Genomic DNA, 26,620 nt, shown 5'->3' on the forward strand with positions numbered 1-26,620 from the left:
AGGTTGAACACTCTAACCAGAATGATGCCATCAAAATCGAAAATACCACTCTTCAAGATATGTTGCAAATGATGAAAAACGCACAAGTTCCAAGATTTCAGGTTAAACCAAAGCACAAAGGGTTTGTCACGACTCACAAATCTCCTGGTCCACCAAATCATTTCCCATCTCATCGCAAGGAGGTTACTTTTCCCATTAAGGACAAGTCGACTTTGGTTAAGGAAGACCGAGCTTATGTATCACCATTAATAGAGTATATTCAGAATAAGATTGGGCATACTTCAGATTCTTTAGATCTTTCGTCCAAACATCTTCAAGATTAGGACAAGAAATCTATAGTGTTCTCATTGTTGACATCACAACCCACGCAGAAGAAGAGAAAAAAGCAGAAAAGTAGAAGGAAGCGATTTGATGCATATGATGGCCGAGAGCAGCTCGATTTTCGGATAAGACATAGTCTTACGATATGCAAGATTGGGCATGGCATATCCGAAAAGCAACCAACAGATTTGCCAAAAAGCAGGCAAATGCTCAGCATGCGCTATATTGAACACATCTGATGCCATGGGGCATTCTTTGTATTGTATTTTTAACCCTACACCTTGTCATTTTAGCATTTTATTTCTGTTCTTAGACTAAGTTTACATTTCATGTTTGTAGAATTGTTACGAAGCTTCTATTTATATAATGTTATATGATGATTTTTGGATTATATTTGGATGGATGCTACTTATGTCATTCTGTGTTTTCTTTTGGTGCAGATTCTGGATTCTCACATTCCTTCGATGAAGCAACATGTCCCCAAGTAGAGCCAGATGTTAACAACTCCATGTCAACTACCCCATAGCTATACATCTTTTCGCGCATGGATTCCATTGTTTCTGAGCACTTAGATGATCCACAAATTCATCATTATCAGCTATATGTACACTGGAGTTTTGTAAACCCATTCTACATTTTGTAATGTAAATGATCCTAGTAAGACAAATGTATGTAACAACCTAGGTAAATTTATTTTTCTGATGATGATTTCTATCCTAGGAGATTTTTAGTTTCACCGATTCATGTGTGTTTCTAAACACGGATGATCGACAAAGTTTTTCCCTCTAGTGTCACCTGAAAGCTAGGGTGGATTTTATCGTCGAGATTTTAAATGAGTCTTAGTGTTATTTATCAAGTCTCTATAAAAGTGATTTGGGAATAGTTCTAACTATTTGGTTAGATTATTTTATTACAAGTCACTTAGTCTATTAGATCATATTTTGTGTCGCAGAAATGGGTAATTATTGAGGGTCTATAACGAGCAGGTGCCCCCCTTTCATGGGTTAGAAATGTAATATTTCATATAAAAAATATTTAGTGCATGGTCCCTCATAGCTAGACACCATGGCTAAATATTAGAGGGTTGGAAAAATTAATAATCCCCCCATGAGTCAATTAATTAAAATTTCTGGCTAAAATAAATTAAAATGCCAAAGCCAAAAATTTAATTTATTTGGGTCCTAGGAAAAATTAAATTCTCCAACATTTAAAATTCGCAGGTTTTAAAGTTTTTAATTTTTGGAGGTCTTCGGCCAAGGGAATATTGAAAATCTCAAGATATTTTGAACCCTTGGGCCATAGTAGTTAAATCAAAGTCAACTTTTTGCGGCAATTAACTCAAAATAATCATTTTTGAGTTAATTAAAAGGAAATTAAAAGTGAAATTCGAATTTCCTCAAAAAGTAACTTTATTTCAACGGTGATGATTAAAAGATCATTTGATCTTCATCAACGGTTGAGATTGTTTTGACGGGGATCAAACCAACTAGCTGTTGGAGAATTTTCCTATAAATGAGAGGCCTCTTTACATTGTTTGCATCCGATTTTTGAATCGTGTACTTGCTCTAAGAAAGCTCTTGTAACTTTTTTCTAGTTAATAAAATGCAAAGACTTTGCGGTTTTAGATCGTGGTGTTCCTCTTTCAGATTTATGTGGTAATATTGTTCTTAATACTTTGTTGCTTTTATTTGCATTTGCTGGTTAATAGCCTTTGAAGATTGATCTGTGTACAGGTATCTTGCACAAATTTCTGGGTTTTTAGAATATCATTTTAATTTGATAAAAGTAGTAGGTATCTCTATTTCTTGATAATTTTTTAAATCTCTATTAATCTAACAAGCAGATTTAAGTGTGCAAAAGTTATCATTCAGAATTTGGGTGTTTGGGGAAGTCTTCAGCTAGACCAACTGACTCTCAGTTTACAGGATCTAAAAGAGCTCATTATCTTTTTAATTTCTGAAGTCATTTTATAGAATATTTTACTTGCAGGGTTTTTCTTGAGCTTGTGCCTCTTTAAAATTTATTTTTAAATATTGTGCAAAAATTTGTTTAAATATAGCTAATAAAGGGCTTTGATCTGCAAATCTGTTAGATCTGTAGAATATTATTGTAGATTTGTAAATATCAATTTTTTTAACTCATTGGGGTTTTGGGTATTTCATATTTTTGTATATACATGCTTTGGGGTTTTTTCTATCTTTTGTTTGTACAAGAACAGATATGAGAATTGCAGGTGATTTTTGTGGATTTCGGAGAGAGATCTAAGCCCCAGAGGCATCTCCATTTTGTTTGCGGGTTGAAGATAAATTTCAAGAAGATCGTGGGCAATTTTTTTTAGGGCCTTGAGGCCCTAGGCTAGGCATCTCCAGTCTCTTTCTCGGCCTCCCTTTCAGCCTTATGGCCTCCCTTTTTTCACCAAAATTCTCTCACTAATTTTTCCTAATTTTTTTCCTAAAAATTTCCTAAAAAATTTTTAACCAAGTTTTTCACAAAAAAATTTCTGAGTTGAGGATTTTCAGTGATTTGGGCAACATATCTTCAGGTGTCCTCAAGTTCCTAAGGGATGACTGGTGCACATCCTCTAAACCCTTACCCTTTTCATTGATCTAATTGAAAGCAAGATTAATACTGGCATAAAATTTTAGTTATATGAAATTTAGCAGCAAATTAGTTTTCATCTTTCACTGCATTACATTTCAGAAGTATAATTACTTACAGAAACTTTTGCATGCTATTTCTGAATATTATTTCACTGTTTTTTTAATAATTTTTTGAGTTCTTAGATCAAATACATCAATAGATCAAAAAGAATTAAACTTATATTTTTTTTGAAAAAATAGTGAAATAATATTCAGAAAATAGCATGCAAAAGTTTCTGAAAGTAATTAAATTTCTGAAATGTAATGTAGTGAAAGATGAAAACTAGTTTGCTGCTAAATTTCAGATAACTAAAATTTTATGTTAGTATTAATCTTTCTTTCAATTAGTTCAATGAAGAAGGTAAGGGTTTAGAGGATGTGCACCAGTCATCCCTTAGAGGCTCGAAGACCTCTGAAAATATGCTGCCCGAATCACTGAAAATCCTCAACTCAGAATTTTTTTGTGAAAAACTTTGTTAAAATTTTTTTGGGAAATTTTTAGGAAAAAATTTAGGAAAAATTAGTGAGAGAATTTTGGTGAAAGAGGAGAGACCTTAATGTTGAAAGGGAGGCCAAGAAAAGAGGCTGGAGATGGCCAGCACAGGTCCTCAAGGCTCAATTTTTTTTTTCCCACGATCTTTTTGAAATTTATCTTCAACCTGCAAACAAAATGGAGATGCCTCTGGGGCTTAGATCTCTCTCCGAAATCCACAAAAATCACTTACAATTTTCAGATCTGTTACTGTACAAATAAAAGATAGAAAAAACCCCAAAGCATGTATATACAAAAATATGAAATACCCAAAACCCCAATGAATTAAAAAATTTGATATTTATAAATCTACAATAATATTCTACAGATCTAATAGATATACAGATCAAAGCCCTCTATTAGCCAGATTTAAATGAATTTTTGCACATTATTTAGAAATAAATTTTAAATTTTAAATAGGCACAAGCCCAAGAAAAACTCTTTAAGTAAATTATTCTATAAAATGACTTCAGAAATTAAAAAGATAGTGGGCTCTTTTAGATTCTGTAAACTGAGAGTCAGTTGGTCCAGCTAAGGACTTCCCCAAACGCACAAATTCTGAATGATAACTTCTGCACACTTAAATCTGCTTGTTAGATTAATAGAGATTTAAAAAATGATCATAAAATTATCAATAAATAGAGATACCTGCTACTTCTATCAAATTAAAATGATATTCTAAAAAACCCAGAAATTTGTGCAAGATACCTGTACATAGATCAATCCTCAAAGCCTATTAACCAGCAAATGCAAATAAAAGCAGCAAAGTATTAAGAACAATATTACCACATAAATCTGAAAGAGGAACACCACGATCTGAAACCCCAAAGTCTTTGCGTTTTATTAACCAGAAAAAAGTTACAAGAGCTTTCTTAGAGCAAATACACGATTCAGAAATCGGATGCAAATAATGGAGAGACCTTTCATTTATAGGAAAATTCTCCAATGGCTAGTTGGTTTGATCCCCGTCAAAGCAATCTCAACCGTTGATGAAGATCAAATGATCTTTTAATCATCACCGTTGAAATAAAGTTACTTTTTGAGGAAATTCGAATTTCACTTTTAATTTCCTTTTAATTAACTCAAAAATGATTATTTTGAGTTAATTGCCGCAAAAATTTGACTTTGACTTAACTACTATGGCCCAAGGGTTCAAAATATCTTGAAATTTTCAATATTCCCTTGGCCGAGGACCTCCAAAAATTTTCAATATCCCCTTGGCTCACTGAGTTGAGTCACCTGTACACAAATCAATTCTCAAAGCCTATTAACCAGCAAATGCAAATAAAAGCAGCAAAGTATTAAGAACAATATTACCACATAAATCTAAAACAGAAACACCATGATCTGAAACCCCAAAGTCTTTGCGTTTTATTAACCAGAAAAAAGTTACAAGAGCTTTCTTAGAGCAAGTACACTATTCAAAAATTGGATGCAAATGATGGAGAGGCTTCTCATTTATAGGAAAATTCTCCAACGACTAGTTGGTTTGATCCCCGTCAAAGCAATCTCAACCATTGATGAAGATCATATGATCTTTTAATCATCACCGTTGAAATAAAGTTACTTTTTGAGGAAATCTGAATTTCACTTTTAATTTCCTTTTAATTAACTCAAAAATGTTATTTTAAGTTAATTACCACAAAAAGTTGACTTTGACTTAACTACTATGGCCCAAGGGTTCAAAATATCTTGAAATTTTCAATATTCCCTTGGCCCAGGACCTCCAAAATTTTTCAATATCCCCTTGGCCCATTGAGTTGAGTCACATGTGGGCACTTTCCTTAACCCTTTTAACACTAATAATGATGAGCCTTTCCCCTTCCTAAGCATGATCATTCCAAGATTAACCTATTGATCATCATCCTTTGTGCCACCCTCCTCCTTTTCCCTCTTGCATTGACTTCAAAGCAATCACAAGGTCTGGCACTACTAGGGAAGATCGTGATAGGGATTTCATGAGTTCAATTATCCAATCATCCATTCTTTGTTTGTAGGAAAGGATCCAAATCTCCAAATTTGTGCCCTTCCCATCGCACATTTCTCCTTTCTGTGATGTTTGGGTTTCTTATTTTCCCATTTCGCACCCTTGTGATCCTACATATAATTCATCTTATCTCTTATTTTGAATTTGTTGCTTGAGCAAGCAAAGGGACAGGTGTTCACATATTGACTAGATGATATGTTGGTTGCATTGGGTCTTTGATTACAGTTAGCATTCACATAATGTAACCATGCATGTTAGAGTAGGGTGCATTCCATATTGTTTTTGCATTAGAATTTAACATCATATTATGTTATCATGCTAGATTAGGTGCATGTAGATTAGGCTTGCATTTAGAAGTAGATTTTATTTCTTGTTGGTTTTTATGGACTAACAAAAGCATGGGCGATCAAAAGGATGCCATAAAAGCATCCTACCTCATTTGCTTCATCTTTGATGTGCATGTAACAGGTTCGTGGTCCCAAGAGATTGCTTATGTTCTCATGATCTCCTTGTTCGAGTACATGGTTCATGCAATCTATTGAGAAATCATGTCCCAGTTAGAGCTAAATGTTACCCACCACTAGTGGGTTACCACTATAGGAGAAATTTTCTCCCAGATTTGTCTTTAGCGAACAACCAGCAGCCACTTGTAGCCACCAGATAGCTCGATGTGCCACCATTCTTTACCAGCCGAGCCAACAATTGTGTGCTCTGGGCTTCTGTTATGATCGTATGTTTGAAGGTGGGGCCTTCCAACTTCGAAGGTATGGATTTTCATGATGTAATTAGGTGTTTATGCTTTCTTTTCCTGGCCACATTTGGATGTAGATTAGTTGGGGGATTCGGTGGAAAGAATGGGCTTGGACTTTTCCTCTGTTCCCTCGCCTCAACTCAGTGGTTAGTCTTGTATCCTAGTCCCGTGGGATCTCCTCGATTAGCTACTAGCTTTAGGAGTGGCACTACATGGGAAACCTTGATTTTGGTTGCGTGGTCCCACTTCCCGATATCATATCTCTCATTCCCCTCCACTCATTATAACCCCTTTACACACTTTCCCCTTATGGGTCCACATTTGTCCATTGGGTCCACAAGGTGTTAGCCTCCATCTCCCCTTTTCCACACTTTGGGTCGGGCCTGGAACGATGCCCCAGAGGTTGATGTAGCTAAAAAGAAAGATAAAAGCATTATTTTTTCCACTTACAACAGGAAATGTACCACAAAATGCAAAAGATGGTCGAGACAAAAATTTAGCACCTGGGTAAAAGCAAACATGAACTCTACCCCCTATCATTATGGCCATCCCCCTAGTTGCTAGTGCCCCTATGAGTACCCACTGCATCATTAAGGAACCCATGATTGTCCCAATCCTTGGTGGTCGATGAACAGCCCAATCTTAAGGGGGTAATCACTGCTACATCATGCACATCATGCTCTCATCCCTTGGAGCCCCGAGCAGTAAAAGAAAGAAAAATCAATAAAAGGCAAAAGGCATATGAATAAGGGTGGAAAAACAAAAGGCGAGGTAACTCATGTTCCACGATTTCTCCCTCCTACTTCTATACACTCAATGTGTGGGCGTCCTTCATTATAGCTACCCTTGTACAATGGCATGTGTCTTGGAGCCTTCCCTCTTGCCCCCACTCCGTTACATCATTACTTCATATGACACCTGCGATTTGATGGATGTACCATGAACCTGTCACTCTGTTAGAGGTTGAAACCATCTAATAGGTCCTTTATTAACCTCTCTTGTTGAGCAAGGTAATACTTGCGCATTCTAAAGCTCATTTGGAAGGGCATGCCACTATGAATTGTCCACTTTTTCCCTTGATTAGCAAGATTATTTACTCAATTGCACTAATGAATTATTGTACTAGAAGGTGAGGATACACATTGGAACTTATACATGATTGCAGGTGGGTCTTCATCTTGGACTTCTCCCTATATGGGATCCAAGCCCTCTAAAAGGTCATAATGGCATTTTTAGGGTGAGCGTTGAGAGTCATGGGCCTCCACCACAACATGGCATTGATTGCCACACCATGGGCTTCTTCAACACCAAATATTGCTTGTTCGTGTCCCAACCATACAAAGACGATGATGCACTTGGACCATGTTGCCTAGCTGGCCACACATTTGCACCCAATACTTGGTAGCTGATCTAGCACGCAAATGGGGTTTTGACTCATCCAGAGAGATACGAGAGGGTATACATCATCTTCTAGCCCTCACTGGTGGAGCATTGACTTATTATTGAGCCACAAGAGATCCATGACCATTGATTGTGCCCCACAACCGCTTGGGAGCACCACAGGATGTTTTGCTTGGAAATCAAGGGGAAACCCCCTTGATCATCATTTTTGGAACCCTCCTCTTCATCATGGCACCTTGAGGACTCAAAGAGGCCCTCCAATGACTATTCTATACCACTGTTTCATCATTTAGGCTTCATTTTGGATGGCTTATTCTTCACTTTATGAACTATTCGGTGGGCTTGTCACCAAGTTTTGTTATTTGCACATTATTTTATAATTTAGGGGGGTTCATAAGGCTAAATTGAATTAGGAGAGACTCATATAAATAGAGATGAGTCTCATTTGTGAAACTAACTATCACCACTTCGATTCTTCTCTTGTAAAAAAAGAACTCACACTTTTTCTTTGGAAGTTATTGGAGTATCTTGGATGCACTATGATATTTGGAGCTGATTTTTTATCTTGTCTTGGAGCTACTTCTTGAATATGGATGGATATATTGCATGATTATCTTGTAAGTTATTTTGTTGATGAAATATTTCTCTTGAAAATGTCTAATGTATGTAATTGCTGCAACTAATGTAAATGCTATTGTGCCCTAATTTTGTTGAAGAATTTTTTTTGGAAGCTATTTGGTTGGCTCTTGCATATGTTACTCATGATGTAATGAATGTTCCTAGTGATGAAATGCTATTTTTCTTCATGAAACTCCATATTCTAATAGTAGGTAATTGTTGAAGGTTGGTAGCTAGGGCATCAACTTTTGACCTCCTTGAGGACAAATTTGGCCAATCTAACGCATCTAGGATTCCATAGCCCAAAGGACTAGGCACTGCTCCAAGAGGTTTGGTGACCAACTTCTCTTTCCTCCTTTTCTCCTCCTCCTAAATTTCAGTCCCCTAAGGGTAGGGTGGAAATCTAGGGCTTGCAGCGAAATTTTATGGAAGTGATTTTTTGGAATCCAAAGATCCAAACATCAAGCTCAAGGTCTAGGCTATCTATGCTCCAAGTTTGGTGGGCATCGGCCCAAGTTTTGTCCATAAAATCTCTTACCGTAGGTGCTACTTTGAGAGGGAAAACCTAGGTCTTTATCTCTCACCTTGGGGACTTCTTTGAGGGTTATATGGGCTTAGTATTTGGTGGAATAAATCATTCAAAACCCTTTCTCCTATCCCACCTTGACCTAGAGAGCACTTTGAAGAGTTTTATCGAGTTTATGCATAAATCCCAGGTCTCGTGTGGTCCCACTCTAGGCTTCTCAAGGATAGCGAAAATCTATTTAAAGGCATATATGCATCATTCAAGGCTTCTTGAGAGGTCCTAATCATCTTAGGAACCTTGACCTTAGGAATTCTCATCATCATTGAATATCACTAGCCTTAGTCTAGGTCTCCTCATAGGCCTTTCTTCGAGAGCCTTTAGCTTCTTCTTGAAGCATTGAGCCATTCTTTGAGCCTCCCCTTTGAATGGGTCTTGGAAATCACATCATACCTTGCCATTGATCTTACCATTCAAGTGATTTCCTTTATACTTGGGATTTCTCCCATCGGTGAAAGTCCATAAATAGCAGGGGACACCGACTGAGGTGATAGTGGGTCTTTGTCCCATTGTTGTCATTTGGTCTAGTAGTTGTCCCTTAGTTACCCCTCCTAGGGCCCCTGATAGATTGTGTGGCAATAGATACATCATACGATATTGTACGAAACTGGCTGGTTTCATACCGAAATGGCCTTTTCCAGTTTAGGGCAACTGGTTTGACCTGTTTTGCCTCCAGAGTCCAAACTGGTCAGACCAGCTGGTTCCACCAGTTTTGATAACACTGCTCAACACCGCTTTCGCCTTGTGCTCCTTAATTTCAGTTACAACCTGTTTGAAAAAATAATACTCCACCTTGATTATTCTTGGGATTTTTGCTACGTATTGGCCATCCCTTCCTATTCCCTCCTCTGTGGTCCCTATCACCTGAGTGGATTAAATTTTTCTCTTGTAGATTCATGAAGATTGTTAGGGGACAGCTTATTATAAGCCTTAATATAACAGATCTCCAAGTGGAAAACAAGAAACCCATTGCTTAATTCATGTCCTGAAAACTCCCCTCGCATGATGACACAAACAACTGTTGTTTGGAATATTTTTGATGAGACAATTCCTCCTTCTGAACACAGCAGGAAAAGCCATCTACATGATCTTCCCTTTTATTGACTGTTAGAACATGTTCTGACTAATCATTGAAAAGTAGGGCAGCTTTTGTATGTTCACTAGGAAGTTGAAACTGATGACCTTCAGGGAAGACTATCCATTAGGGACTCACTCTAGAACCTTGTAGGTCAGTTGGGGATTACTCAGCTGGTTGGGCCCGTGGCCAGCTAATTGTGTCTGTAAAATGCATGTTCTCAGTACATGTACGGTAAAATTTAGAGTATGTTTTCTTTGTTCATGGAATTTTTCTTTTGAAATTAACGTAGTGAAAGAAGAGTTTCTGTCATGGCAAATTGCAGCCAATGAGCTCTCAGCGCAAGATCTGTTTGAGTTATTTTTGCAAGAAAGAAAGATTACTGGAGATCTTGTCTCCAAAACTTCTGATATGCTTTGGAAAAAGGAAGTTTTGGAAGTGGATGAATCCAGAAGAGCGGAAGTGAAGGAAAAACTTCAACAGCCTCAAAAGGTACGATAATGTTGGTTGAATTGAAAGACAAATGAAATTCTTCCTGATTGTGTTTGGCAGTACTTTTTGTAGTTCTCTTAAGAGATTTATGGAATATGTCGTGCCTCTTTACTTCTATGGAGCAGTTGGAAGCTAACTGTTGTTTTATGTGAGAAAACTTCCAGATAACTGATGATGAAAGTGGAGGAGGCTTCTTGAAGCTAAGCCGTACAAGAAAGTGGGTTTCTGGTGATGGTGAAGTTCCAGTAAATGAAACTGCTTCTACAGTTGTACGCTCTTCTTTTTGTCACCCCATCTTTTTCCTTTCCACCTACTGATAGGACAATATTTTGTTTTTGGCTCCATTTTTAGAGTGGAACAAGAATTAAACTAAATGGAAATTTTTAAATTAATTGTATGCATGCTCTTCATTTCCTTGCATTGCTTATTAAATCCAGTTTTTCCTTTAAATGCAGACACTTCTGACTTTAATGTCCAATTTGGGGCCTATTTATGCCTATTCTAAATGAATGAAAGCTATGTTCTTTCATAAGGATGTGATTTTGTTTTACTTTCTATACTACAGCAGAGGAATCTTTATAACTGGGCTACTTTCTCATCTTATGGGATTATGTTAATATTTATGCCCCATTTCTTATGAAGAGGAAAGGTCCTTTCTCCCAAGGATCTTGAGAAAGTGATGAAGTAGGTGTTATTGCTAAGATCGAATTGAATGCTAAGCATCTCTTCAGTTACTAGTGGAATATATCACCTAAATAAAATTATAAAACAAGATAATTTTCTGTTATATCCTCCTAATATATTAAGGCCACGGAGATGATTTTTCAATAATTTCAAATTGCATTTTCTGATTTTCTTTTAAAAATGTTTTCCCCTATGGAACTACTCTAGGAAGGTATTATGGAGGTACTGGGTTGTTGATAGGAATTGTCAAGAGTGTTGGAAATTAAGTGCTCTTAGGAATTTCAGAATGTCCTTGTCAAACCTAGCTTTTTGGAAAAGTATGCAATCTAGTTCATATCATAGTATAGATCAATGGGATAATTGATGGTACATGATTTTGTCTGTGCATTGCAGGAATGGAAAACAGACAGCGAAAATAGGAAGATGATGGGGCTTCTGGAGTATGAAGCTGTAAGAAATGCTGACATTCAAATTCTTCACACATACACAAAATTGTCATATTTCCACCAAGTTGGATGGAATTTGTCTTGCATTATATTGAGATTCAATTGAAATTCCTAGATTGTAGTGTTGGATTGAGCTAACTGCTGTCTTTATAGTTTGCATAAGCATGAAAAATATTTTGCTTAGTTTGGGAGTAGCTACCATGCCTTTCAAGTGGACAGCTTCTAGGTTTTTTTATACATGAGTTTGTGTTTTTATAAGACTACATGGCACCAGTTTTTAGGAGTACTAGGACAAGTCTTAGAACGTCAAAGCTCAAGCTACCTTTCGGTTGTTGAAATTTCCATGCCCTCTAGAATAAAACACACTAGAGAAGCCCAACACAAAAACATTTTGCACCATGGAAATATAACAGCAGGGAAATCAATTAAACAATAATATGAGAGGCCAAATCTCGATCTTATTTAATCCATTAATAAAAGAATCTTAGGGCTCCCATACCAGGGATCAAGGCTCCTCATGGTCTCTAATACAACTAGTATACATAAAAAAAAATTCCTTGGAAAAAGTCGTAATTTTTTTTTTTTTTTTTTCTCGATAAGACTAATTCTATTAAGCAGTAAAATATTGTACAAGAGAATACATTTCAGAGATGCAGGATACCGGCAACCGGAAATGATAGGACTATCAACCTCGGTTCCGGGAAATGAGATAAGCAAACAAGGAGCTACAACTAGTCACTGAAAGCTTAAGAAGCATTGGATGCTACCCTGACAGAGTGGGGGTTTCAACACGAAGCTTTTTCCCTTTCCTATTTTTAACTTCAACCCAGCCACTTTGGGGTGTATGGGCGATTACAACTTGCAGATTGGGGTCCTCCCGCGGGGAGCCCTCCTTTTCTGAGTCCGAGGAAGAGGACAAATGGACACGTTTCTGAGCAATGGCTGAATCAGAGGAAGGCGCCAGGCCCTCGGTGGAAGGGGCAACAGAATGGGGGGCCTGTTTCAATTCTTCATCGCTATCTTCTTCTTCAGAACTGGAGGAATCTGAATCCTCGACTGGAGGAGGAGAGCATGGAGCCCATCGTTTGGGCTTGGGCTTGGAGACGTTAGCCTTGTTCTTTTTTGCCAGGCGAGAAGGACAAGTATTCTGCAAATGCCCAGATTGCTGGCAATGGCGGCATCGAAAAGCGGTGTTCTCGTAATCCAGCGTCTGGGTCCAGACGAAGTCATTTATCTTGAGGTTGATTTGCTCTGGAAGGCCCTTGCTCAGATCTAACTCCACACACACTCTTGCATATGAGTAGAGGCCTTTGGATGCCCTCCAGAAATCTCCATGGATGAAGCTACCCAATGTGTCTCCTATAGCTCTGAAGACACGAGTATTCCATAGATGGGCAGGTAAGTTTGGAAGCCGGATCCATACCGGTGTCTTGGTAATGACTGCAGTGGCTGGATCAAAGTCTGGAAACCAGGGAGTCAAAAAAAGCCCTGCCGTTCCCAAGAACCAAGGGCCTTCTGCGAAGGCCTTTTCATAGTGCTTAATGTTATCAAAGAGAACAATGAAATAACCTTTCGAGCAAAAGAAGATCTTACAGTGATGTGTCCAGTTTGCATGGATCCATGCATAGAGATCCTGAGATCGAGGCCACAGTCCATTAAATCTGCAAATGATGGCTCTTTCTGCAAATACTTGATGCTGGGAAGCCAGTTCTTCATGCATGAGTTCAACAGAAGGAACTTCATCAATTTTTTCAACCAAGAAGGCCTTAGATTTAAGGGCTTCCGGGGGTTTGGGGTTCTCCGAATGAACAGCGTCCTTGTATGAGAAAGGCCGGGCAGAGGAAGTTTGCCCTGCTGCACCTCCTCTCAAACGGAAGGTCGCCACCACCGAGCTGTTTCTGGAAATGCAGTAAGCAGAGAGGGGTAGAGGGTTTTCAAGTTGTTTACCTTGAAAGAGAAGTCGCAGCAGGCTGGATGGGATCCCCATTCTGCGCTCTAGATTCAGTATGAGGTCCTGCACCAAGTCTGAAGGGCGAACCCATTGCATGATGGTTCTGCCTGCAGGTTGAGCAATCTGGATCTGAAAGGATTCAGATGAGGGATTTGACCCTATGCAGATCTCTGAATCTGGCCAGTACACAGGTTTTTCTGCCTTCTGGATGATCAGATCTGACAAATCTTTGTCCGATCTAAGTCTGGGACTGCGATTTGTATGGCAAGTGATTACCTCAGATCCATACATAAACCCTTCTGATGAATCATTTACCGGCTCCCTTTTGCCCCATTCCAAGGACTGCACGGAAGGTATCAAAGCCAGAGCCTTGGCCTTGGGTTCGTTAAGCTTCAGCTGCTGAAAAAGTCGTAATTTTCATTAACAAAGAAAATTACATTTTGTAGATGCAAAGGCATATACTGTACTTGGGGCTATAAGCCCATCCAGTTTGAGTAATCAAAATTAGAGGTGTACTCCACGCAAGGAGACACTACTCTGTTACTGAGATTGCAATATAAAATATGTACTTACTCTACGCAAAGAGTATCAAAAAATAACTGTCATATATAAGTCTGTTTCATTGTGCATATATATAATATTTTATAAACAAAACAAAAAATATTTCAAGCTCCTTCAGAGCTAGTTAATCTGATATGTCTATGAAAGGTCAATGATAGTACTGATGGAAAGTTCCATCCTTCTGCTCTAGTATGCTCCATGTTCCTATAGGCTTGTGTGCTGCTTCCTTGGATAGCAAATCGGCAACTGTGTTCCGCTACCTGTATTTATGATGACAATTAAAAGTGTCAAATAAATTTATAAGTCTATGGACTTCTTCCATGATATGTCTCAGAGAATATGCATTACAATTTGCATTTTTATTTATCCAATTGCATACAGTTTTTGAATCTCCAAAAAGTTGTAAATTTCTGCATTGTTTTTCTAGTGCAAATTGTATGGTGTATTTTGCTGTGATAAGCTCAGCAAAATTGTTAGTCCCTCTGCCCAATCCCATTTGTATTTTGTAATAATGTGATGCTGAAAGATGTAGTATAGCGCCTCCCCCACATCCTGTGTCTTGCGCTGAGTCGTCAAAATATGCCAAGGGGTGTGCTTGGTTTATGCTGTCTGGTATGATATGCCTGGGAGTGGAGCTTATAACTAGTATACATAGTATACAATAAAATTAAAATACACAGTTTATCCTTTGATTGATCTAGGGCTTGAGATATGATCCTTTAGATCTTCAGTCTGCCCAATAAAATCAAATGTATATTTGAGCTAGTCCTTTAGCTCGTGGTCCTTGGATTGTTTGTAGTCCTTTGCAACCAGTCCCTCTGCAGTCACGCGACAACTTCTTGATCTTTTGGATTTGCTTCTTCAGATCTCATATTTGACTTTTTTCTTGCAGATCTGACCTTCCAACACTCAGATCTAACATTCTTCTTGCAGATTTGACCTTCCGGCACTCAAATCTAACTTTCTTCTTGCAAATTTGACCTTTCTGTACTTAGATTTGACTTTCTTCTTGCAGGTCTGACTATCCAGTATTCAGATCTGACTTTCTTCTTACTACTGTAGCTCCTCTAAGGCAAATTTGTGACTAGGTTCTTTAGCCTCCCTCTCTCCACAAGTGAAAGTCCTTCTCCACTTGTGTGTCTAGGCCTTTCCTTTGGCCTCTTATTTATACTTTTGTGTGAGTGATCTTGGGGGTTTTCCTTGTCCATCAAGAAATCTTCAACAAAAATACAAATTAGAATAAACAATTAACTTGGGTCTTAAGCCCACAACTTTGGGTCAAAACTATTAGTTTTTTGAGGTAGCAATGGGCAGGTGTTCTAGTCTCTATTGTGTTTAAGAGGGTAAGGAATGCAGGATCTCCAAAACCCATAAAATGTTTTGCAAGAAAAGCCTTAGAGACACCTTAATTAGATTAATTAACCATAATTAAATATTTTCCAAAGTATAACTTAGGCAAAGTGGTTAATTAAATCAGATTAATTGAGGGAGGTCAATTTTGCTCTAGAGACTTCTGGAAAAGTTAATTAACGGAGTCAGGATGATCATAGCTATCGATTGAGATGTGATCATGGTTGTTGGTTGCCCAACAAAAGATTATAAGAGCATGGTCGATGGCGTCGGAAAGGACACTGTCTATTGAGAGAGTGGTTCGACTACCAAGTTGTAGTGATTCAACAAAGGGCACAGTTGAAGCTATGGAGACACCAATAGCGAGGTATTCAACAGAGATTTGGGAGGAAATTTCCCAGAGAAAATTTCCATAGTGACCATACTCACTCGAAAAATAAAATCAAGGATATCAAAATGAACAAGCGAGAGACTATGCAATCATACTTCATGAGATTATCACAACTCAAGGATCAATCGTTGACTGCTGGAGAATCTATGTCTGATAGAGAGTTGGTTCTCGTTGCACTTCGAGGTCTTCCTCCAATTTGGGATACATTCATTACAACTATTAGTAACAATGACAAGTTCCCGACATTTGATGAGCTTGTTGGCAAGTGCACTTAAGAAGAAACCAAGATGATTTATAGAGGAAGGATTCAAAAGTATGACGAAGGAGAGAACTTTGCATTTGCTGCTCAAGACATGAGGAGGAAAGGAAGAGGAAAACCTTCTAATTCAAGGAGGCCTAAGGACTCCAATAGAAGATATAGAAAAGACATGTCAAAAGTCGAATGTTTCAATTGCCGCAAGCATGGCCACTATGCCCAAGACTGTCCTGACATTAGAAGAGCTCCAAGGTTTAAATTCAACAATAATCGAGGCTTCAACAAGAACAGGTTCAATGATAGAAGAAGAAGAGATGATTACAATGATAGAAGAAGAAGAGATGCTCTTGATGATCATGAAGAAGGCCATCGTCCTCAAAAGAGATCTAGGAACTCAAGATATGGAAATAATGCAACTGCTACTCAATCTGAATATTTTCTTATTTCTGCTCTTTCTAGTTCCTCGTCCCTGGATTCGTATGATGGTTGGTAAATAGTGGGGCCTCTATATTGTGAAGTCCCTCCAAACTTGGTTGAGAGGGAGACCAATTTGAAAATCATTCTTGGGGACAATTCTACTTATCTAATGAAGGGTTCTGGATTTATTTCGTTTCATTTGGATTATGGTGAAATCATACATCTATATGATTTTATATGTGATGTTTCTTTTTTTGGTGTTCCTTATGGCATGGTCAGGATGGACTTTCAAGGTTGGAGGCAGACATGTCACAGGTGCAGGTTTACTTCATCAACGGGCCCAGGGGCTTTTGGAGATGTTTTATGGGGTCTAGAGGAGTTCACTTGCCATCTTCCATCATCAAGATTGATTCCACACAACTCGCTTCTTGTTCCATTGCATTCTGATAATTCCCGTAAAACGGGGTTATTATTGTACCTAACTCAATTAATTACGCTTAAGGTGGCATTCCGAGAGGAATACTTGACAAAACATCTTAGTGTAATATCTCGTTAGAACCAGAATGAGAAGATCTACAGAATGGGATGGTTAGTGGGGATTTTCAGTGGCCTGAGGAGGCATGGTGGCCAATTTACCATTTTCCCACATTAAAAAGATATTTTAATTGAATTAGAAAGAGGGAAATGTGCTCAAGGATTAAAATAATAATAAAATAGGAGCTTAGTTTTTTGTAGCATCGGATGTGTTATAGCCACGAAATTTGGTAGAAAGGCTAGAATGCATGAGATCTCCAAAACCCAGAAATTGTTTCTGGAAATCCACCTAGAGATGACTTAATTAGATTATTAACCCATGGTTGCGGGGGAGCGACCCCCCTGTCAAATCTGCTCCTGGCGGGAGCACATCAGGAGTGACCCTAGGAGTGTGCTCCCAAATTCGCTCCTTGTGGGAGCGGATTTCGGGAGCGCGCTACCTAATTTTTTTTTATTTTTATTTTTCGCTCCCTGCGTTTTAAGGAGTGATAGAGGGAGCTATTACAATTTTTTTGAGTGTGGTAGCGTAATGTTCAATCCTATGGCCTTAGTGTTGATATGCAGTTCATGGTAATGTTAAATTCTTAAACATTACCATGAAATGATTCAGGATGTTTGAGAGTGGTTTCGACCTCATTGGATTTCATATGGAGAAAGTAGAATTTTAGATCTCATTCAAAATCCAGTAGACTTATCATTTTTTCAGGATTTCAGGATTGTGGGGGATTGCAATGTTTCCATTGGATTTTGTCATTGACTAGAGTATGGAACTTGTATTTAATTAAGAGCACCAAAACCTCTTTGCGGGGGAGACTCCCAATGATCAAGAGCACCAAGGCCGTTCGACTATGTAGGATGAGACTCCCAATAAAGCACTCGACAAGAAATTAGAAATTTCTCATGGCAAGAGGGTCAAGCAGTAGATAATAGATTTACTTGTCTTTTCTAGTTTCTAGTACTTTTATAACTATTGACTCTTTTGTATTTATTATGGTATTTTTTATAAACAATATATGAAAATTTAAGTTTGAAGTTTGAAGTTGGCATTTATAACTCATTGTTAATGAATTATGAATATGATGCTTCGTGAAAGTTGAAACATTTCATTTCATGTTAGATATTCTTTGTTAAAGTTTGGTTACTTCCGCTCTGCTCCCTCTCCCTGCTCTTGCTTCCGCTCCGTTCCCCGCTCTCACTTCCGCTCCCAAGTAACCTTGTATTAACCTATTTTTTAATGTTTCCTAAGTCTAAACTTAGGAAAATTGGTTAATTAATAAAAAATAATTAAGTCAAGGTGAGAATAGTCTAGAAACTCAAACGAATCGACTTCAAGATGATCCTAGTCCTTGATTAAGTTTTAATCTTGGCTGTTGGTGCTTTAATAGAGGATTATAAGAAGAAGTCGATGGGCACTTGGAGAAGACACTTCAACAATTCGATTTCCTTGGTAGATCGATTTCCACAGAGCAACAATGGTTGCCGGAGAGCCAGAGATCGAAGTAGAGACAGTGAGGGGCAGGGAAAGTGAGGCTGGAGGAAGTTTTCTAGATCCAACGAGTACATTTGCAGAGAGGCCGAGATTTCTCCAGGAGGCTGTGCAGAGGCAGGACAAAGCCTCAAGAAGGTAGTTCGATTTGCTAGGAAGGAAGACGTTTTCAGTTCTAGAGGCCGGGTAGAGGTTCTAGAGTGCTGGAGAGATGTTTTCCTAGCCAGCAGCAGGCAAAACGACTAGATTAGCAGTCAATTCAGGCAGCAATTGTAGCAGGTAGCATCAGATTGATGCAGAGCCTGCGCAGATCCAGTTGGATGACTTGCTTTTCAAAGGTAGTCTAGTGCTGAATTGCCCGGAGTGAGGGTAATTTACCTCTAGTTATTTTTGCCAGTATTTTCTCTACAGGATAGCCAGTATTCGACATCCAAATTATTGTACTCAGAATTTCTCACAACTGCATAATAATAAAACCCTCAGCTGCTGTGCTGGTTTTCTCAAGTTGGGTTTTTTCGGGAACATTTGTCCAAAAATAATTGTGTAAAATTTATGTATGTGTGCTAGATTTTCTTAGTTTCCAATGCTATTTTCTTCCACAATATTTATTTGTGAAAATCACAGTGTGAATTATTTGGTATTTTCTGTAGCAGACTGCAAATAAATTGTTAAATAAATTAACAATTAGGAAAATAATTTCCAGTGATTGTGATAGATGATTTTTTCACATGGTATCAGAGTACAAGTGATCAGCCAAGAAGCTCAGAAGTGGAGAAGGGAATTTCGTTGTTCAGTGGGAACAACAGGGCCAGAATTCTTAGACGCTGCGTAGTTCATTGACAGGTAGGTCGAATTGCTGGGGCGTAAATTCAATTTTTAGTTGTAGATTGGTAGAAAAGTCGAGTTGCCCGGGATAGTGATTGTAGCAGTCAGAGGGAGCAACAACATCTCAGATTTTTGCTGAGCAGATTCCTTGTTTGGACGCAGATGGTTTTGCAGCAGCAGAATCAACGTCAGGTGGAAGAGAAATTGCACACACAGAGGGAGATTTCTCTTAGAGGGTTTCTAGCTAAGAAATCTGATTTTCCCAGTCACAGATTGGCAGTAGCAGCTAGCAGATTTGCACATTCCAGGAGGGGGTGCAAGTAGCAGAGCAACAACTGAGTAGAGGAAGAGGAAGTTTTCAGATCAGATCTAGATATGGCCACTGCAGGGTTTAGAGATCAAGATAGGTTGGATGGTGCTTCCAACTATGTCATTTGGAAGGTTAGGATGTCCTTCCTTCTAAATGAATATGGCCTGAAAGCCTACATAGATAATGCGGTGGCAGTTCCCCAGGATGCAGATCAACTCAAAGAATACAAGAAGGAGATGGCAAGGGCGAAGCGGTTGATCTTGGATGGAGTCTGAGATCATATAGTCTCACATTTGGCAGATAAAGGTACAACCAAAGAAATGTGGGTAGCTCTCTCCATGCTATATCAGAGTTCTTTCGAGTAGCAGAAGATGTTCCTGGAAGAAAAGCTCAGATGCATCAGGATGTAGAAGGGAGAAGGCATAGATCCCTTCCTCACCAGGATTTAGGAGGTTCGAGATCAACTTGCAGCTATTGGGGCAGTGCCTCAACCATCAGAGCTAGTATGATTGGCACTAAACAGTGTCTCGGAGGATTGGCAAGTCTTCATCCAAAGTATATTGGGTAGAGACACGCTACCTAAATGGGACAGGATGTGGGCTAATTTGCAGCAGGAGGAAATGAGGAGAACTTTGCTTAAGACCTCCATCAGTGGCAGCAGTAGAAATGGATTGAAGGGTCCCAGTCAGGGGAAGGGGGAGCAGAAGAAGAAGAAGAAGGACTTGTCAAAGGTCAAGTGCTCTAGGTGTGGTGAGTTCGGTCACTACAGTACCTAGTGTCCTCTCGGGAAGAAGGACAACTAGGAGAAGCAGGACCAACAGGCAGCATTTGTGGAAATAGACAAGCTTTCCTCTAGGCTAGAGGAAGAGTTTGCTATGTTCATAGATATACCTCCAGGAGTGAGGTGGGGTGATTTGGTGCTATAGCCCCAGAGAGCTACAAAGATTGGGCAAGGTCCTTTGAGGAGTCCACCTCATAGGATCATTACCTGGCTGAAGGGGCCCACAGTATTCAGTAGCACGTGGATCAATGTCAGAGATGTAGTCAGGTTTCGAGTGACAGTGGCAGACTAGTAGCAGTCAAGTGCTGAGGAGCGCAGTGTAGTGTTGATAGTAGTGCAGGTGGCTCAGTGCAGTGTTAGCAACAATGCAGATTCTTCAGTGACAATGAAGAGGCTATTAGCAGTTAGGACTTAAGAAACAGATGTATCATACTGAACACAAATGATTCAGTATTTCAGATGCTTCTTAGTTGCAATAGTTGCAGTTGCAACAACAACAGTTGAGAGGGAATTGCAGTGTAGAGGCAATGTTGGTAGGAATACAACAGTGTTAGCAGCAACACAAATGCATCATTAGAGTTGCACAGTGGTTGGTGGGCAGTATGGCCAGCCATCTGTAGCGTGACAGGAGATGACCAGAGACAACATGTTGTGACAGGGTGTGCAACATTAGAACACAATCCTCGCTCAGAGGGAGTGTTAGTTTTTTGTAGCATTGGATGTGTTCTAGCCACCAAATTTGGTGGAGAGGCTTGAATGCATGAGATCTCCAAAACCCAAAAATTGTTTCTGGAAATTCCACCTAGAGATGACTTAATTAGATTACTAACCTATTTTTTAATGTTTCACTTAGGAAAATTGGTTAATTAATCAGAATTAATTAAGTGAAGGTGAGAATTGTCTAGAAACTCACATAGATCGACTTCAAGATGATCCTAGCCCTTGATTAAGTTTTAATCTTGGCTGTTGGTGCTCCAACAGAGGATTATAAGAAGTCAATGTGCACTTGGAGAAGACACTTCAACAATTCCATTTCCTTGGCAGATCGATTTTCAGAGAGCAACAATAGTTTGCTGGAGAGCCAGAGATCAAAGCAGAGATAGTGAGGGGTAGGGACAGTGAGGTTGGAGGAAGTTTTCTAGATCTAGCGAGTACATTTGTAGAGAGGCCGAGATTTGTTGAAATTTGATGACTAAAAAGTTTCTTGCAATCCCAACCCGATTTTAGTTTCACCTTATCACTCCCATTTAGTTAAATGCCCTTTCCCATAAACATACATTCAACATATATAATTTTGGAAATGAAATTTTCAGATTAAAACACATGGGACTGTCAACACATGTTGAAAATAAATATGGACATAAACAAACCAGCAACACACATAAAAATACACAGATTTTTGGTCAACTTAGACCTAGGCAAAACCCCTTTAATCTTCTTCGGGGAAAACCTATTAGAGAGCTCTTCAAATTTATTTATCTTTTAAGTTCAGGAAAAATACATTTGCAGAAAAAACAAAACAACAAAATACAACTTATCTCTTCAGCCCAAAACTCCTTGAAAACCGTGCCCACTTTGCCTCGATTTCCATGCCCACTTGAAGCTGAAAATATGTACTGTACGAATACGGACTGTACAGATTTTTCAAATTTATTTATTTTTTATTTTTTTTAATTTTAATTAATCAATTTATTTTTATCCTCAAAAACTTCTCTTGAACGACATGCAGCTCACAACATTAAATGATGTTCTTACTGTACCTTCTGATGTCTTCTATGCCTCGATTTCCATGTCCAGCTTTGCCCTGAAATCACTCCTTCAGCTTGCTGTAGCAAATTTCTCCTTCAAAACTTTTATCCAGCTCTCAGCTTCCTTTCTCCAATCTGCTCATGAAGAATGAATCTAGTCTCTCTTTTCTTTTCCCCCTTTTGTTTCCCTAAACGACTTTTGGGCGACCTTAAGATCTAATGGCTCAGATTCATTTAGATCAAGGAATGAGAATAGATGTGCATTTAATTCTCACTTTCTATTTTTTAACTCACCCATTAAATAAAGTACCCACACTGTACTTTATGTCTAAAATCGTTTTTCACTTTATAATTTAACCTTGACTTTATCACTTATAAAATCACTTTCACTTTATAAAGTCACACTTAGGAAAATAATTATTTTGGACACTTTTCCCTAGGTAGAGACTAACCCATGGGAAACCACTTGTCCAAGGTACATTAAAAATCAACACTCCCTCTTATCGAGGAAAGTGTTTCTCACCACACCCATCTTGTCCCTGAAATGGACATGCTTGCCTCTTGGAAAGGACTTTGCAAGAACATCGGCCACCTACTCATTTGTCGATATATACTCCAGCTTCACTGCCCCCTTCTGAACATAGTCCTTGATGAAATGATAACTGGTGTCAATGTGTTTTGACCTGTCATGAAACACTAGATTCTCCGTGAGTTTAATGCAACTTTGATTATCATGGTGAATAACCATCAGTCTCAACTCTTGATCAAATAGGCCATACAACAACTTGCGAAGCCAAATGGCCTCACAACTAGCTTGGCTAGCAGCCATATACTTAGCCTCAACAGAGCTCAAAGAAAATTACTTTTGCTTTCGATTGAACCATGACTCGATTGCCGAACCCAATCCGAAGCAACACCTTGAAGTGCTTTTCCTGTCAGAAGCACACCCTACCCAATCTGAATCTGTGTAACCTACCAACCGCACTCCATCTCCCCGCCTATAGTCTAGACCATAATCAACAGTCCCTTTGCACGTAGCGAAGAATGTGCTTTGCAGCTACCCAGTGCACCCTCCTGGGCTCAACCATGAACCGGCTAAGTGTGTTCACTGCAAAGCATATATCTGGTCTAGTGTTGACCAAATACATCAAGGACCCAATAAGTTGTCTATACAATGTGGGATCCACCAAACTAGAATTTGAAGCATGAAGCTTTTTCCAGTTGGTGATCATAGGTGTAGACATGGGTCCACAGTTTGCCATGTGAAATCTGCTCAACACATCCACAACATATTGCCCCTGCCCCAGAAAGATGTGCCTCTCCTCTTGCCACACCTCAAGCCCCAAAAAGCAGTGCATCAACACAATGTCCTTCATCTTGAACTCCATAGAAAGATCCTCATTGCAACCACTAATCAGTCTCTCTGCCTTAGTAATGAACAAGTAATCAACATAAGAATGAGCAGATCATCCCCTACAACAATGTAGTATAGGTTCGGATCTGCATCACTCTTCGTGAAACCCTTCTGTTGCAAGTACCAATCCTTGAATACCAAGCTCTCGGAGCTTACTTAAGTCCGTAGAGTGCTCGCCTCAACTAGCATACATGGGTCTTGTTCACCACTGGAGTGGCACTTGATGATTATATGAAAGAATCCATGCCCAAGGATGATCTAGAGGACATTTGTACCATCAGATATCATTAGCCAATAGAGTTTTTGAAACTCTACTTCTATTTTCTTAACATCTTTCTTGTACTCAGATTCCACACCCTGTGGGGAATTGTAATAAGTGATACTAGTAATGATGAGTTTTGAATCTGTAACAGGCCTAGGATGTTGGGACTCGATTAACAAACAAGTACATCTTGGAGTGTTTTTTTACCTGGTTAATTATCCTTTCTTTTTTAGAGGCGGATAATTTTCTAGGTTTTTTCACTCACTTTTTACCTCAAAGCCGGGGTGGCAGTTTGAAGGTTGAGCCCCTAACATATTTTAGTGTCTAGAGTCAATGTATATTACCATATTAGATCACACAAAAAATTTCGTGGAATTTGGTTAGGTCTAGGTAGTTTTTTTTAATTTTTTAGATTTTTCGCACTACGTAAATTGCAATAAATATTGTACTTGTAATGTAATAAGTGATGTCTATAGAAGTCGTATGGGGTATGAGTAATGAAATTTTCACCTCTCACCCTCAATTTTCTACTATGACACACTTTGAGGGGTTAAAAATGTGTTTTTAACCTTCAAAACTCACTTTTCCTAAGTTTAGTGTGAAATCTGGCAATTAATTAAGCTAGAAATTAAATAAATAGAGAAAAATAAATATCCACACATGCTAAATGTTATGGAAATGAGGTGGAAAATTATGGAGGAGTTAAAGTGAAGTCCCAAGTTGATGTGGACTCCTAAAATCAAGGAAATGACATGTGCTAAAAAAAATCGAATTTTTGGGATTAAATGAGAACGCTGCTTACTTGGAAATTCGAATTTGTGAAGGTAATGTACATTTGGGAGGATTTGGGAGGATTATTTGGTCGAGATTTTTGTGGGAAATTGTCCCCACATGGGTTACCGCCCATATATACTTGTCATTCCATCATAAAATTCGAATTTGGCACATATGGGAAGAAGAAAATGATGTCCACTTGCCAGAATTCGATTTTTACACTTGCCAGAATTCGACTACCTTTACACTTGACTTACTTAACGCAGTTGATGATATCTTGCATTAACAAATTTGAATTTCTCTTTGGGATTGTCACCTCATACCACTTGTTTAATCACTTCTACAATGGGATTGACTCTCGTAGTTCTATATAATAGAGCCTTGAGCTCTCATTCGTATCATATTGTTGTTAGTTATTGTGCTTGTGGAAGCGCTGCTGCCTTGTACACTTTCAGAAATATCAATAAAGACTTTGGGGTTTCATTCATGAGGTGTTCCTCTTTTGGGAGTGTGATGAATTGTTGATAATTGGTATAATTCTTTTTACTCATGCTTTGATCTAATTTGTTTCCATATGCTTTTGTAGATTTGTTAATGTAGAGCTATCTTGCATTGACATTTGATTTAGAAGTATGCTCTACGTATAGAATGCTCTAGTTGGTTTTAAAGAAATCTTTAGAGTTTCTTATCATTGTTCATTGCTAAATTTATATGGAACTAATTCTTGATTGAAGTGTTGTAAATGGAACATCTTGTTGGGATCACGAAATCAAGCGTGAGGGGAAGTCTTTGGAGAGACTAACCCACTCTTGATACATTCTTAAAGGAGCTCTCATTTGTTCTTTTAGCCTTCATAGTCTTATCTTACAAAGTGTTTTGTAGGCGTTTTGGCACATAGCTTGTAAACAAGACGAACACTTTTAAATTTAAATCTTTTAAAAAAACATTGTACTTAATTTCTTTCATTTGCTATCTAAGAGCTTGAAGATGGCTTAAGAAAAAACGAGAGTTTAGTCTCACTCTTTAGCTTAGCCTTTTGTAAATTATAATTGTACATATACATTTTATCTTGTTGATTTTTCCACTAATACTTAACTTATTTTGCAACCATTGTTTGGATTGTTTGCTAACTCATGTGTGGCAGATTTTGAAGAGCAACCTCCGCAACATCTAACAAGTGTTTGTAGGACCTTTGGCAAGTGTTGGGGGTTCGATTTCCAAGGATGCCGTGAACCCTTTTTGAGACTTATTTTGGCCAAGTCGAGTTCACAGGGGGCTACCCATTTTCCTCTCTAAGGCGTGTGCATTTGGAGGAAGCTCACACCTTGTTTCCCTTGCATAAGTTTTGTGAGATCTTGTCACTACTTTCTCAAGAAAGGAGGTCTAGTGTCCAAGTTTCAAGCAATTATTGTGAGGACTCTCCTTGAAGTTTAGTTGAGGACTTTGAAGGGCCCTCTTCTCATTGTAATATTAATAAAAGATCTAATTTGTTTGCGGGAGCTTGGGATTTCTCCCATGGTATCCTATATCCCCATTTAGAGGGAGACTTCTCTTGGGTGGATTAAAATTTGCATGGTTTAATCTTCCATACTTCATTCACTTGCATGCTTTAATTGGGAATTAACACAACCTCACTTGTTGGCTTGTTGGGGCCTGACCTAGGTTCGGAGTTAATTAGCCAAACAAATCTCTGTACTACTGGCCCTTACGGCAACAGTCCGCAGAGCACGGACTGAGGTCTCACCTGAAGTAGTATGGGGGGGGTGCTAGAACCAGGTTTCCGCACCCTCGATATGTCTGAGAGGTTGAACTGGTCCAACTGTTATTCTATTTGCGCACTTCCCAGGCCTTCGTGCCCTGATATACATGCTTCGTGCAACCCTACCCAGGGGTTGTGGGGCTTCCGTGCTGTTGGAGTAGCACTCTGTGCTATTCCCCTAAGTCGCACCTGAGATCTTACTTATCTTCTTCTAACAGTTAATTATCTTCACGTAAATGGATGTCTTGCACTACATTAATTTATATAGTCCA

At 38.7% G+C, this 26,620-nt stretch overlaps 1 protein-coding gene across 5 annotated transcripts in view; it reads left to right on the forward strand.

The window, feature by feature from the left end:
- The window catches only part of LOC149164337 (NF-kappa-B inhibitor-like protein), a 202,672-nt gene that overhangs the window by 68,085 nt on the left and 107,967 nt on the right, over positions 1-26,620 (forward strand). For all 5 annotated transcript variants that reach the window (XR_016260686.1, XR_016260687.1, XM_089432057.1 and 2 more), the window contains exons 2-4: positions 10,233-10,399; positions 10,564-10,668; positions 11,477-11,533. Coding sequence is in view for 3 of the 5 variants with exons in the window: in XM_089432057.1 (XP_089288183.1) it covers positions 10,233-10,399; positions 10,564-10,668; positions 11,477-11,533 (329 nt within the window). In the remaining 2 variants the exon portion in view is untranslated. The remainder of the gene's footprint in view (positions 1-10,232; positions 10,400-10,563; positions 10,669-11,476; positions 11,534-26,620) is intronic.

Source organism: Pinus tabuliformis, chromosome 5_1, assembly GCF_031772625.1.
Source record: "Pinus tabuliformis cultivar Carrire ecotype Pingquan chromosome 5_1, CPIR1, whole genome shotgun sequence".
Taxonomy (NCBI): domain Eukaryota; kingdom Viridiplantae; phylum Streptophyta; class Pinopsida; order Pinales; family Pinaceae; genus Pinus; species Pinus tabuliformis.